We start from the raw sequence: 13,839 nt of genomic DNA, 5'->3' as shown, positions 1-13,839 counted from the left end.
CTACCAAAAATGACATTGGAACAGCTTATTTTATTTCTCATGCTCTGTATAGATGTTGTGTTGATGGTATCAAAAATAGTTCTGTGTGGGTCCCTTTGGGTAGCTCTGACCTCCTTCTAATGGCCTCATTATATTCATTAGCTTTAAAGCAGGAAACCGTCTTTGCAGGTTCACATTACACTCTGCTAACTTCTCTAAAGAGGCTATAAACGAGGAGAGGAGACGTGGAAATTAAAGTTGATATGTCATTTTCTCCTGGATAGTACTTCTCTGGAGACTCACATAATCTGATTGGTTGAATGTAAGATGCTTATGCTTGAGCTGATCTTGTTACAACTTGATATTAACTTTTCATATCACCACCTAGTCTCTAAGCGAATTAAACACCTCGTGGCACTTGAGTGGGGTGAATAACACGATGCTGAATAATAACCTCCGACTCCAAAGTGTCTTTCTTGTCCAATCTTTATTTATCCGGGGAACTAATGTACTCTTTTTCACCAACACTCTGGCACACATTGAGAAAGTTCACTTCATACACAAAAGATGTCCAACTGGGAGTCGAGTGAAACGTCTTCTGTGTAGTTGCACTGAAACAGAAAGGGTTCAAGACAGTGCCTTGCTCAAGGGCACCTGAAGAGTTGGGACACTCTCCAAATATATTGGGATATGTACAGGCATATCAAAATGCTCTTCAAAATGGCTGTTCATTGTTTCTTGCTCTACGTGTACAGATTATTTACAGTGTCATGCATGCTCGCAATACCAAATACACAGGAACAATGTATATAATTTATTTGATGGTTTAACATGATAATCTATTGAAAAAGGAAGAGAAACACACAGAGATATACGGTAGAAATCTAAGCCTAAATACATTTTGTGGCAGCACAGAACATTTCACATTCCAATATGGGACCAAGGCCATACAACACCTGTAGTCTTTGATGACTCTTTTTTTTGTTGCTTTTTTTAACTTTTTATCGTAGGCTCACATGGCATTATATTTCTAAAACGAGCAGTTGGCCGCTCTCATCAGTGAGTTTTATTTTTTTAAAGTCACGAATTGTCGTTGCATGCATGATAAACAAGTATCCAGAGTTTCCGTCTCCTCCTCTCTTTCACCTGCAGGCTGTTGTTCGGTAATTAAAATAACGACTCGTACAGCTGCAGACTAAAGTAATTGATTAAATCAAAGTGAAGCAGTAAAAGCCAGGAAGTAAAACAGTTATTTTCTAGCTTCAGTGTTTCAGAAATCTGTATTATTATTATTATTATTATATCTTATTTACACAGCACTGAAGCTGAACTGTTGTGAAATTCAATTCGGACGTTCTTCCTCGCTTGGCTTTTTGGACAAACAGCTTCCAATGCCGTAACAAGCGTGAATGCATGAGATCAAGAAAACATTGCTTTGTGCTTTTGTCAAACAAACTCTTTTGCTGTGTGTTCAGACAGAACGAAACAATTCTGAGACGAGAGGGAAGTAACAGAAAGATCGTCCATTTCTAGCTAACTGACCGTGAACGATACATTGGCGGTTTTGGGCGAATAAACACAAAGTTGTACGCAAGGTAAACACTCGCTTAAAATGTCTTCTGAACACACCTTTCGCAAAGTGTTTTGGCTTATAATATATAGAATGTTTTTATTTAATAATGTCGCTTTCTTCTTTCTTGGACCCGGGTCCTTTGTGCACTGCGCCCCGTCTACACAGTAGAAAACAGGGCAGTCACCAGCGATAAACTCGGGGTCGCTCGAATGGGAATCAACTAAAGCCCTAATTAATCAGAGTTGAGGTCAATCCTGTTTCCAGAAAGAAAATTGCATTTGTGAAGCAACAATCCAAGTACAATACATTCAGTTCTAAGTCATATATCAATCCGTCTGTACACATACAACTTTACAATCTGTTTGATAAATTGACCCCATCGCTGAACTTATCAAGTAGGAATGTTTTCACGTGTTCTCGTACACTGTATGCAACTGTATCTATGACAAATGTACATCATCGTCCATGGGTTATGGGTGATGGCTCTGCGACCTTAGGTGGAACGGCACACAGTTTATCAAAAGGAGTGGGACAGGAGAGCTATTTTTATCCACAAAACTATTACACGTTGACATTTGTCCACAGTCGAGCAAGCAGCACAGAAAATATATGGTCGACCCACGCCCTTCCTATCTCAAGCTCTCCTTATCCATTCCCCATCTCGCTCTCATACACACATGCACATGCACACACTCTTAAAATCCCTCCCCTCTGTTTCGACAACACTCGTAAGAATGGGCGTGTTACATTCTGATGGAGAAGTGATGACCATGGCTCATTATCCTCTCCCTGAAGAATGGACCTGATACATTCAGCGCTAGTATGTGCTTATTAGTCGACAGTAAATCTGCAAATCAATGAAATCCAAATGGGTGTGCTGCTGTATAACGGAGCGTACAGTAACTCTGAAATGCAGGGTGAACATACGCAGTTTCTAAAGCAGACTTCAACAATGTCGGATGTTTGAGAAGATATTCAGAGTGCCCCACAAAAACTAAGTGATGCTTGAAGCTGACCTGTTGGTGAATTCCTTTTTTTGGTCTTTTTTCTTCCCATTAAATGCTCTGACGGTTAAAAGCCAGAACGACAATCACAAAATGCTCATATCATTTTCAATTCCGGGTTGTACACACAGTATATATACACTTATGTATATACACAATTATGTACTTATTTACAAAATAAATGGTTTCATTCCTCCACTCTTTCACCACAACGTTGTCGAGCAAAAATATAAATAAAACACGGGATAGGAAAATCAATCGAATACCTGAAGACACAGAGTACAAAAATATCATAATATTTCATGGGTTGAGGAACCGTGTCGCCCAAAAGGCCCTTGGCAGTTGTTGTAAATGAAAGTAAGATGTTTTTTTTTCAGAGGAAGTATTTAAATTTGAGTGCAATTCTGTCGTGCTATCACTTGAAGCGCTGTTGCTCGAAGGTAAAAGTGAAAAATGGCAGTTTTATTCTTATTTGTGCTTTTGTTTCCTTATCAAATGACCAAAAAAGGATATTTCAGTGACAAGATGTCAAATAGCAAAAGATTCAGAACCTGAGTCTCAGTCATCCTGAACGGAGGAGAAAGTCCTCCACTTTAAATAATTGTGTTTGGGTAAAGTTTACCAGATCATTGCATGACATTAGCAAGTATATAATCAACGCTATAAACAAATACAAATCCTTCTGTAAAGTTGTGACATAATCCAAGGCAAAAGTCATTGTTCTCCCACTATGGTTGATCATTACATGCATTAGTAGTGCATAGGGTACCAGTCAAACAGACATTAGTTTGTTTAATGGACTTTTAGGAATTGCCTGCATTTATCTGACCACCTGTGTATAAAGTATTCTTAATTATATTTAATTAGAAAAAATCCTTTTGATCACTGCTATTGGGTTTTTGCAAATACTGAAATATAGGTATTCAATTGCTGGCTTTGTATCTCTCTATTTACACATTACTGAGAGCGCACATGTTGGGAAATGACTGTCACAAGTCCCAATTACAGTACATACTTTAGAAAGTAAAAAGACGATGGTACTAAGGATTCAAAGACTGCAAATATAAAAACAATTTTGACAAGAACTTGGTCCAAAACTCAGTTTTCTTTCTCAGTCAGTTTTTCTTTTTGTCCTGTGTTGCAGTCTTTACCTCGACAGATGCCATCATGTATAAAAGCAACAGAAAAAAAGGAAGATTAAGATGAAAATCAAAACAACGACAAACATATCAAACAAAACAGTCCAATCAGACATAGTAGAGCCAGTAGATGAGGTTGAACAGTGAGAAAACGGAGGGGAAGATGATCCGTGACCAGCGATCGATGGCGTTCACATCCGTCAGGTCGGGGATTTTGATTTTGAGCTGCGAGGACCGCCTGCGCAGACGACTGCGTTTGATCTGCGCGGCGCGGTCCAGGGAGTGTCGGCTGGCGGAGCGCGGCCCGATGCCTCCGCTCTGCTTTCGGTACTGGATGTGCGACGAGGCTTGGCTGTCCAACTGCACCATAGACTGAGAGTTTCTAATGTCCGCCAGGCTGGTGGTGATCTCGCCTCCCACCACCTCGTTATGGATCTCCAGGGTGGTGAGCAGGATGTTCCCGTGGCCGTGAGCTTCCGCCTGAATGGATAAAGAAATGAGAAAAACTAATTAACAACATCATGAGCAAATAAATGGAACAGGTGGAGAGGACTCCACCTGAAGTGATAAGGGACTGTTCCCTCAGTGTGTTCAAGACCATGAAATGTGTATGTCATCATGGAAGGATTACTGAATGGGCCGACCGGGCACAAGCCTGGGAGTTTAGTCTCTAACAGCTGACACAGGGAGAAACAAAGAGACACAGAACATCCACAGAGACTCAAACCATCTATAAGGAGACACAGAACATCGACAAACACACACAAAAGGACTACGATACAAAAAGGCGCAATGAGACGCAAAAATATCTACAGTACAAAGAGGTGCAAAACGTCTACACAAAGAGGCAGAGAAAGGCGAAACGAAAACTAGCCCGGGGCCCATTGCATCAAAATCCTTCCATGGCTCTGTTTTTGGACCATTAGGACATTTGATTTCTACAGTATCCTCAGTGCATGCTTTGCCCTCGCTCCTGACTTGACAGGTGTGATCTTCGGTGTCAACCTGAGGACATTTCCCACCGTAGCACGTGAGAAATAGTTTTCCCTCGGACTGAAGCAATATAAGTCCACACTATCACTTTCAACAATTTAATCAAACACAGAGGACACACATCAGACTCCATGCCTACGATGTGTGCACCACGAAACAAATCAACATTCATGGACAACGGCAATCATTCATGCAAACGTAGCCGTAACTGTAAAAGTCCCACATGTCACTTTTTAAACCACATCCTGACATGCGCGATGTGTCGCTCTAATGTATAGAAGCTGTGTGAGAAATGTGGCTTCAATGATGTATGAAAGCATGCGTTCAGGATGACCTCTGAAAGGAGAAACAGGTTCATATCTGAAACACCAAACACACATTTTACAGAGCATTCAAGCAAGAGCGTCGTTTCAATGTGCTAAAAACGGCGATGAAGAAGTCAAAATGGACACTCCTGAGATTATGGCAATGTCATGAAGATGTCTGTTGTCGCTTGACTCATTCCATGGATGGCGGGAATATAAATCAAAACATCCATGTCAGCTGATGGCAATGGCAGAGTTGACTCGAAGATTTTGAGTCTCACTGAACGAAGCAACTCACCGAGCGTGAGTGGCGAAGACCTTTAATCTGATTGGACCGCTTTAGGGATGCGGTCCTACTACCTGCCTCCTGAGGAGAGGAGAATATTCAGCCACATGTGGGGAACAAATACCTGAAAATAGCTTTTCAACCCAACATATTTCGATTCGTCGCAGATACAGAAGCCTCTCATAATGTCATACAGTGGCATTTTGCAGAAGATCTTGCTGCTTAGGCTACCGAGAGATGACAAAACACTTCATTCGGAAATATTTGCAGAGTCAAGGCTGTTGGGAGGGAGAAGAACGTGTCGCTGCAGCTGTGGAAATAACCAAATATTTAAACCACCCGTGTATTGAATTAGTTATACTACAATGGTATGTAATTTATAAACTGAAATACTACCAAGGTCTTCAAAAATGTCAGGTGCATGGGTTAAAAAGGGTTAGACATGTAGAGTAAAAGATCATACAGTGACTCTTTATGCTCCTTGCTTGCTGGTTGGGTTCCTCTGGTTCTGTTTTCTTAATTATTGCTAATGGTTCAATACGAAGTGCAGTAGTAGAGCATAAGGGAAGTCAGAGTCTGGCTCCACGATGGAGAGGGAAATACTTGGAGAAAGAAGCATTTACTTTAATCTTAAATCCATTTATCCTTTTCTATCGTGTCTCAAACGTCCAATCGGATATCCAAACTCACCCTCGCAGCGTCGTACTTAGCCGCCTTCTCGTTGTTAGCTTTCTCCGCCTTCTCCGCTAGCTTTTTCTGCATCTGGGGACCCCTCCCGAAAAATATGTAGTTGACGAAAGCGTACTCCAGCAGGGCGAGGAAGACCATGACGAAGCAGCCCATCAGGTACATGTCGATGGCCTTGACGTACGGGATCTTGGGCAGAGTTTCTCTCAAGTGGGTGTTGATCGTGGTCATGGTCAGCACCGTGGTGATCCCTGAGGAAAGGAACAGCAAAAATATAATATTAAGGCTTCGTTTTTGGTATTAGAAAACGCCAGAGGTGGGAAGTACAAATACTTTGTTACTGTACTTAAGTACATTTTTAGTGGTACCACTACTTATTTCTCTGACGACTTTTTACTTTGACTTCTTACATGTTGAACTCAAATACCTGTACTTTCTACTTCTTACATGTTGAACTCAAATACCTGTACTTTCTACTTCTTACATGTTGAACTCAAATACCTGTACTTTCTACTTCTTACATGTTGAACTCAAATACCTGTACTTTCTACTTCTCACATGTTGAACACAAATACCTGTACTTTCTACTTCTTACATGTTGAACACAAATACCTGTACTTTCTACTTCTTACATGTTGAACTCAAATACCTGTACTTTCTACTTCTTACATGTTGAACTCAAATACCTGTACTTTCTACTTCTCACATGTTGAACACAAATACCTGTACTTTCTACTTCTTACATGTTGAACTCAAATACCTGTACTTTCTACTTCTTACATGTTGAACACAAATACCTGTACTTTCTACTTCTCACATGTTGAACTCAAATACCTGTACTTTCTACTTCTCACATGTTGAACTCAAATACCTGTACTTTCTACTTCTTACATGTTGAACACAAATACCTGTACTTTCTACTTCTTACATTTTGAACCCAAATACCTGTACTTTCTACTTCTTACATGTTGAACTCAAATACCTGTACTTTCTACTTCTTACATGTTGAACTCAAATACCTGTACTTTCTACTTCTTACATGTTGAACTCAAATACCTGTACTTTCTACTTCTTACATGTTGAACACAAATACCTGTACTTTCTACTTCTCACATGTTGAACTCAAATACCTGTACTTTCTACTTCTTACATGTTGAACACAAATACCTGTACTTTCTACTTCTTACATGTTGAACTCAAATACCTGTACTTTCTACTTCTTACATGTTGAACTCAAATACCTGTACTTTCTACTTCTCACATGTTGAACACAAATACCTGTACTTTCTACTTCTCACATGTTGAACACAAATACCTGTACTTTCTACTTCTCACATGTTGAACACAAATACCTGTACTTTCTACTTCTTACATGTTGAACTCAAATACCTGTACTTTCTACTTCTCACATGTTGAACTCAAATACCTGTACTTTGTACTTCTTACATGTTGAACACAAATACCTGTACTTTCTACTTCTTACATTTTGAACCCAAATACCTGTACTTTCTACTTCTTACATGTTGAACACAAATACCTGTACTTTCTACTTCTCACATGTTGAACTCAAATACCTGTACTTTCTACTTCTCACATGTTGAACTCAAATACCTGTACTTTCTACTTCTTACATGTTGAACACCAATACCTGTACTTTCTACTTCTTACATTTTGAACCCAAATACCTGTACTTTCTACTTCTCACATGTTGAACTCAAATACCTGTACTTTCTACTTCTTACATGTTGAACCCAAATACCTGTACTTTCTACTTCTCACATGTTGAACACAAATACCTGAACTTTCTACTTCTCACATGTTGAACTCAAATACCTGTACTTTCTACTTCTTACATGTTGAACACAAATACCTGTACTTTCTACTTCTTACACGTTGAACTCAAATACCTGTACTTTCTACTTCATACACGTTGAACTCAAATACCTGTACTTTCTACTTCTTACATGTTGAACTCAAATACCTGTACTTTCTACTTCATACACGTTGAACTCAAATACCTGTACTTTCTACTTCTTACACGTTGAACTCAAATACCTGTACTTTCTACTTCTTACACGTTGAACTCAAATACCTGTACTTTCTACTTCTTACATGTTGAACTCAAATACCTGTACTTTCTACTTCTTACACGTTGAACTCAAATACCTGTACTTTCTACTTCTTACATGTTGAACTCAAATACCTGTACTTTCTACTTCTTACATGTTGAACTCTAATACCTGTACTTTCTACTTCTTACATGTTGAACTCAAATACCTGTACTTTCTACTTCTTACATGTTGAACACAAATACCTGTACTTTCTACTTCTCTCATTTTCCAAACAGGCTGGTTCCTTTAGTCTGAATGTGTGTTTGGTGGCGTGATCATTATTATTTAGAGTCATTGCGTGCCTATTGATTTGAACACGATCCGTGTATCCATCATTTCCTGGTCTTCTCTAAAGAAGAGGGACCAATGGAAACGTTGTCATGTTGCCGTTGGTCACCATGGAAACATTCATTAGCTAACAATGACATTATTGTTCTATTAATATAAAGGGAGGTCAGGTACTCTTTAAAACAGCTGCTAGTTATGGGTACTTTTTACTGAAGTACATTTCAAAGCCTCTTTACTTTGACTTGAGTAAAGAAGTTTAGTCAGTACTTCTACTTTCACCAGAGTACTTTTAAACACGAGTATCTGTACTTCTACTTGAGCAAAGGATGTGTGTACTTTTGCCATCTCTGGAAAATCCTTATTTAGTAGGAACGTGTGTGTCTTCTACACCCTAAATTCTACCTTTTCAGATCAATCAAAATCATTTCAAGGATATCATGTTTATATCCTCCATGGCTTTCTCTTGGCAATCAATCTCGGATGATACATTTGATGCTTAATTATTCCAACCGTGTTATAACCACAAGCCTGAAGAGCCCTCGCCGCTCTTAACAGCTGCTTCTGTCTCATCCGTAACCTTAAGTTCACGTCGGAGGAAACCTCCAACAGATGTCTTGTGTTACTATAGAAACAAGCATATTGTTTTTAATAGAAAACATGATTGCTCTGTGGTGGCATTTCCTCCGCTAGTTATGAAGAAAAAGCCGCTGTTTGAGATTGCTTTGTTGAAGTGTCAAAGAAACAGTGAGGAGTGAGACTCAAATACGGCATGTACGGTATTTCTGCTTGAGCACTCGTTTGAAACTATTTCCTGATCTGTTTCGTGTCTCATTTTACTTGCATGAACACGAACAGTAGTGGTAGAGGAGTGCATAACCTCTGCCTTATTGAGATGCAAAGGTCTGCCTCGAAATCCACTACTGCCCCTCGGTCATCAGGCAGAAATAACTCATTAGAAATAGTGCTTCATGTTTCAAGCCTCCAGCTCTGAGTAACCTTAACCAGAAGGGATACAGGGAGGCGTGGTGTGCTGCCAGTAAAGGCACCTTCACACCTTTTATGCTTCAGCATGACTGAAAGAGAGGGGCACTAAGTGACGACTCGTAAAAAGACAGACACATATATGAGGGGACATTTCATTGGACTGGAAAAGGACTGATATATGTCCATAGTGGATCTGAGAGCTTCATGCTTTGTTACGTAGGACGATACATGCCGTTAGACCCAACCAAATGCAGGAAAGAGCTGCAACAACAGAAATATTTATATATATATATTTATTTTATTAAATATAATACATTTGTGGAATCAGCTTCCAGTTTGTGTTCGGGCGGCAGACACCCTATCCGTTTTTAAGAGTGCGCTTAAGACCTTCCTTTTTGATAAAGCTTATAGTTAGGGCTGATTAGATTCAGCCCCTAGTTTTGCTGATATAGGCTTAGACTGTCGGGGGACATCTTACTTCTTCCTTCTCTCTGTCTATACCTGTGTACTCTCATGTTCCCATTAACCCAGCTTCCCCAAATTTCTTTCTTTTTGGTGTCTATATACGCCGGGATCCGGAGTCATGGATGATCCTGCGGTCCTGTGTCATGGATCGCGAGTCCTGGATCTTGAGTCGTGGCTGTGGTCCTGGATCATAAGTCCTGGATGGATATCCTCGTGGATTCATCTTCCTATTATACACACATGCATTTCCAAACATTTGGTCTACCTATGTTGTAAATGTATTATCTTTTCAATTTACACACGGCATCTATTGCACGTCTGTCCGTCCTGGGAGAGGGATCCCTCCTCTGTTGCTCTCCCTGAGGTTTCTCCCATGTTCCCCTTTAAACTGTGGGGTTTCTCTGGAAGTGTTTCCTTGTACGATGTGAGGGTCTAAGGACAGAGGGTCTAAGGACAGAGGGTGTCGTATTGTCTTACTGATATTCTGTACACACTGTGAAGTCCACTGAGACAAATGTAACATTTGTGATATTGGGCTATATAAATAAATATTGATTGATGGAAATATGACTTATTTAGAAATGCTCTGCGACAGAAAACACGACCAAATGCAGAATGTGATGAAAAGAAAAACGAAATTACTAATGTCCATTCTGTTCTGTGAGATTTTAAGCATTTTGCAGCATTTGCTTGTGTTTTGCAGTTTTAATATCGTATACAATGTAAAGTCAACACCTACTATACATTTTAGAAAAGACAATTGTAAAAAAACAGATAAAAAACAACGCAAAAACGCAGTTAAGTAAATAAAAACAATTCACAATGCTTATGCAACCCTTTCCCATTGTGCAAATTGCCGCATGTTTCTGCATTAATGTGTCATGCTGCACTTCTGCTATATACCATATGTCCTCCAGTTCCACGATACATTTCACAAGTGGCGCCCATAAACTCACGCCTCAGTCTTATTCATGCAAACCCTGAGCTCCTGCGAAGCAATAACAATACATCTTATCACATTATAGACATGTGGCAGATAGATCTCTACTGCTGCAAGGCAAGGTGTGTGTGTGTGTGTGTGTGTGTGTGTGTGTGTGTGTGTGTGTGTGTGTGTGTGTGTGTGTGTGTGTGTGTGTGTGTGTGTGTGTGTGTGTGTGTGTGTGTGTGTGTGTGTGTGTGTGTGTGTGTGTGTGTGTGTGTGTGTGTGTGTGTGTGTGTGTGTGTGTGTGTGTCAGAAAGTACAGTGAAGAGGCAAGGAACAGTCAGAGGGTTGGGAGGAGGGAGCGGGATAGCTAAGGTCAATCTAGCCCTTAGTGTGATTTATGGCACATTACAAGGCTAACACTGTGTGTGTGTGTGTGTGTGTGTGTGTGTGTGTGTGTGTGTGTGTGTGTGTGTGTGTGTGTGTGTGTGTGTGTGTGTGTGTGTGTGTGTGTGTGTGTGTGTGTGTGTGTGTGTGTGTGTGTGTGTGTGTGTGTGTGTGTGTGTGTGTGTGTGTGTGTGTGTGTGTGTGTGTGTGTGCCTGTACAAGCACATGCTCCGTGTCTCTGTCCCTATTGGATGGTGCAATCTTTCGGTTTTTTTTGCTTAACGACAGCCTTGTTCTTTATAGGTGTTCTCTCAGCTGCGCCATTACTCTCCGTCCTTCACTCCCTCCCGTCCTCACACCCACCCTTCCTTCCTCATTCCCTCACTCCCTCACTCTGCACCCTCGGTCCGGACAATTTAATCAAGGGGTCCATGGGCCTCCCTCCTTTTTCATCACGCTGTTACTCTCTGGGGAGAAATATAGTTTTATAGGGTCCCTCTCACTCTCTGTCTCCCTCTCATTCTCTCGCCCACTCCCTTGTCTATTCCCATTGTTATCCACTATCTCTCCCTCTGCCTCAATCTCACCCCCTCTCCCTCTTCATTTATCCTGTAAAAGCCAGATCTCTCCATCATTTAGCGACGGTTTCCCTCTTTCCGTCCCCTCCCCCCCGTTTTCTCTCGTTGTATGTCCCTCGTTGTCACCTTACCAGCTGGAACAAAGGCACATGGTAATCAAATGTGCTCTAATCACGAGCTAATAGGCCATTAGCAACACAGCTCAGCATTATAAGAAGGGAAAACATCGTGTAGGATGCAGTAAGCGCTTGAAAACGGCAATGAATGTTGGCGGCGAGGATAGAGGCATGGGTGGTAATTAAAGTTTTCCATTCATCACTTGCAGACAGCACTAATTGTCAGCTCTGTAGTTAGCATTCGCAATGCTTCACAACTTGTCATTTGGGAGTCTGCGGATGAGGAAACCGCACAACACACAGTGATCTTGTGTCTACCATTACACTTAAAGTGCTCTGGCACCAATTACAGCTAATGCCCACACCTTGACTGTTGGTGTAATGTGATTGTGAGCGAAGAGCGTCAGTGTGGGAAATGGGTTGCAACCAGATTAGGCTGCGAGGGGGTCATTTGTAACTTTGCAATCCTTCAAAATTGCTCAGGAAAATGAGATTCTCCTTCAAACAATTGAATTGTTTGCCTGCTGACTCCTTGAATTGATTTCTCCCTGATCATTACACTGCTCTTACTGGCAGGTTTGCACACACACACATGCATTCCCCCCCACACACACACACACACACACACACACACACACACACACACACACACACACACACACACACACACACACACACACACACACACACACACACACACACACACACACACACACACACACACACACACACACACACACACACACACACACTCTCTCTCTCTTCCACCGTCAATGCACCTGCTGAAAGCTTGTAATGATCCATCAGGAGAAGTGCATGGACCTCCGGTTGCCCCTCAGCGGAGGACGCACACACACCGGATATTGCAGCCAGCAGGATTTCACACACACACACACACACACACACACACACACACACACACACACACACACACACACACACACACACACACACACACACACACACACACACACACACACAACAGCAGATTCCCTCCAAGGTAATGACCGGATATTACATGCGTGCCTTAAGCAGGCAAATAGCAGTGGATATCAAACTGAAAATTCCAGTCTCTAACAAGCTGGATACAACAGGTAATGGATCAAAGCCTGTTTTCCAAAAAGCATTAGGATGTGTTAAGGTCATTACAGTTCCATTATCCAGCCATATACAGATGATTTAGCGCCAGAGCAGCAATCATTTGGCAGATTGAACTGTTAGGAGTCCCTCAGGGCTGCTGGGCTCCTATTGGCCCCCCAAGTCTAAAGCATGTCCACACGCAGACACGGCAGCTTCATTTTAATATTACCACAAACCAACTGACACACGGGGGACTTTGAGTTTTCCCTGGTTTGTATTCAAGTCAATTATTGCTTTGGCTGTCAAATGTTCAATTACTCAGTTTCTTCGGGCTGCCAATTTGCATGTGAGTTGAACACGACTAAGAAGTAGGAGATGTAGCTCTCGAGATTCTTGTTTTGAATCCTAAAATCATCACATTTGGTTAGCTGTTAACGAAGAGGCAGGGGTACAACCTTGAGATGATTATACCCTATGTCCTGTAATGATCCGTTTAAAATAGTGTGTGTGTGTGTGTGTGTGTGTGTGTGTGTGTGTGTGTGTGTGTGTGTGTGTGTGTGTGTGTGTGTGTGTGTGTGTGTGTGTGTGTGTGTGTGTGTGTGTGTGTGTGTGTGTGTGTGGGCTTAGCAATGAGTATACTGGATCATAAAAGTGGCTTTTCTGTAATGTCACTTTTGCTTTGGCAGTAGCACTCTGTTTTCACTGTGGGTAGTGAGCCTACATTAGAGTTGAATCCATTCTTTAGACTTTTGTTCTTGTGTTTTTGCTTCTGGAAAAGACGAAGCAGTAGGTGGTGAAATCCTAGTTACGGTTGCTAAGCTATGATTGGACCGTTGCTGTTCAGGTGAGGCGTTTAGTGAACAATCAAATGGCCATTTAAAGCTGTCAAATTAAGACTGCTGTGAAGTCAAAATTGCATCGTTAAAGATTGTCTTGACAGCG

The 13,839-nt window shown here is 41.2% G+C and overlaps 2 protein-coding genes across 8 annotated transcripts in view; one reads left to right on the top strand and one right to left on the bottom strand.

The window, feature by feature from the left end:
• LOC307033985 (gamma-aminobutyric acid receptor subunit alpha-5-like) overlaps positions 1-13,839 on the top strand; it is a 97,166-nt gene that overhangs the window by 21,370 nt on the left and 61,957 nt on the right. The gene's annotated exons all lie outside the window — the stretch shown is intronic.
• Positions 781-13,839, bottom strand: part of LOC307033984 (gamma-aminobutyric acid receptor subunit beta-3-like) — a 41,591-nt gene continuing 28,532 nt past the window's right edge. Inside the window, exons 8-10 of one of the 2 annotated variants that reach the window (XM_079672635.1) lie at positions 5,970-6,217; positions 5,292-5,360; positions 781-4,175 (exon numbers count right to left, since the gene is read on the bottom strand). In XM_079672635.1, coding sequence (XP_079528761.1) covers positions 3,804-4,175; positions 5,292-5,360; positions 5,970-6,217 — 689 coding nt within the window. In that variant the 3' untranslated portion in view covers positions 781-3,803. The remainder of the gene's footprint in view (positions 4,176-5,291; positions 5,361-5,969; positions 6,218-13,839) is intronic. The other variant, XM_079672636.1, reaches the window with a different exon arrangement.

Source organism: Notothenia rossii, assembly GCF_949606895.1.
Source record: "Notothenia rossii genome assembly, chromosome: 3".
Lineage (NCBI taxonomy): Eukaryota > Metazoa > Chordata > Actinopteri > Perciformes > Nototheniidae > Notothenia > Notothenia rossii.
The sequence above is the reverse complement of the archived record's forward strand: the minus strand, read 5'-3'. Positions and strand labels throughout refer to the sequence as shown.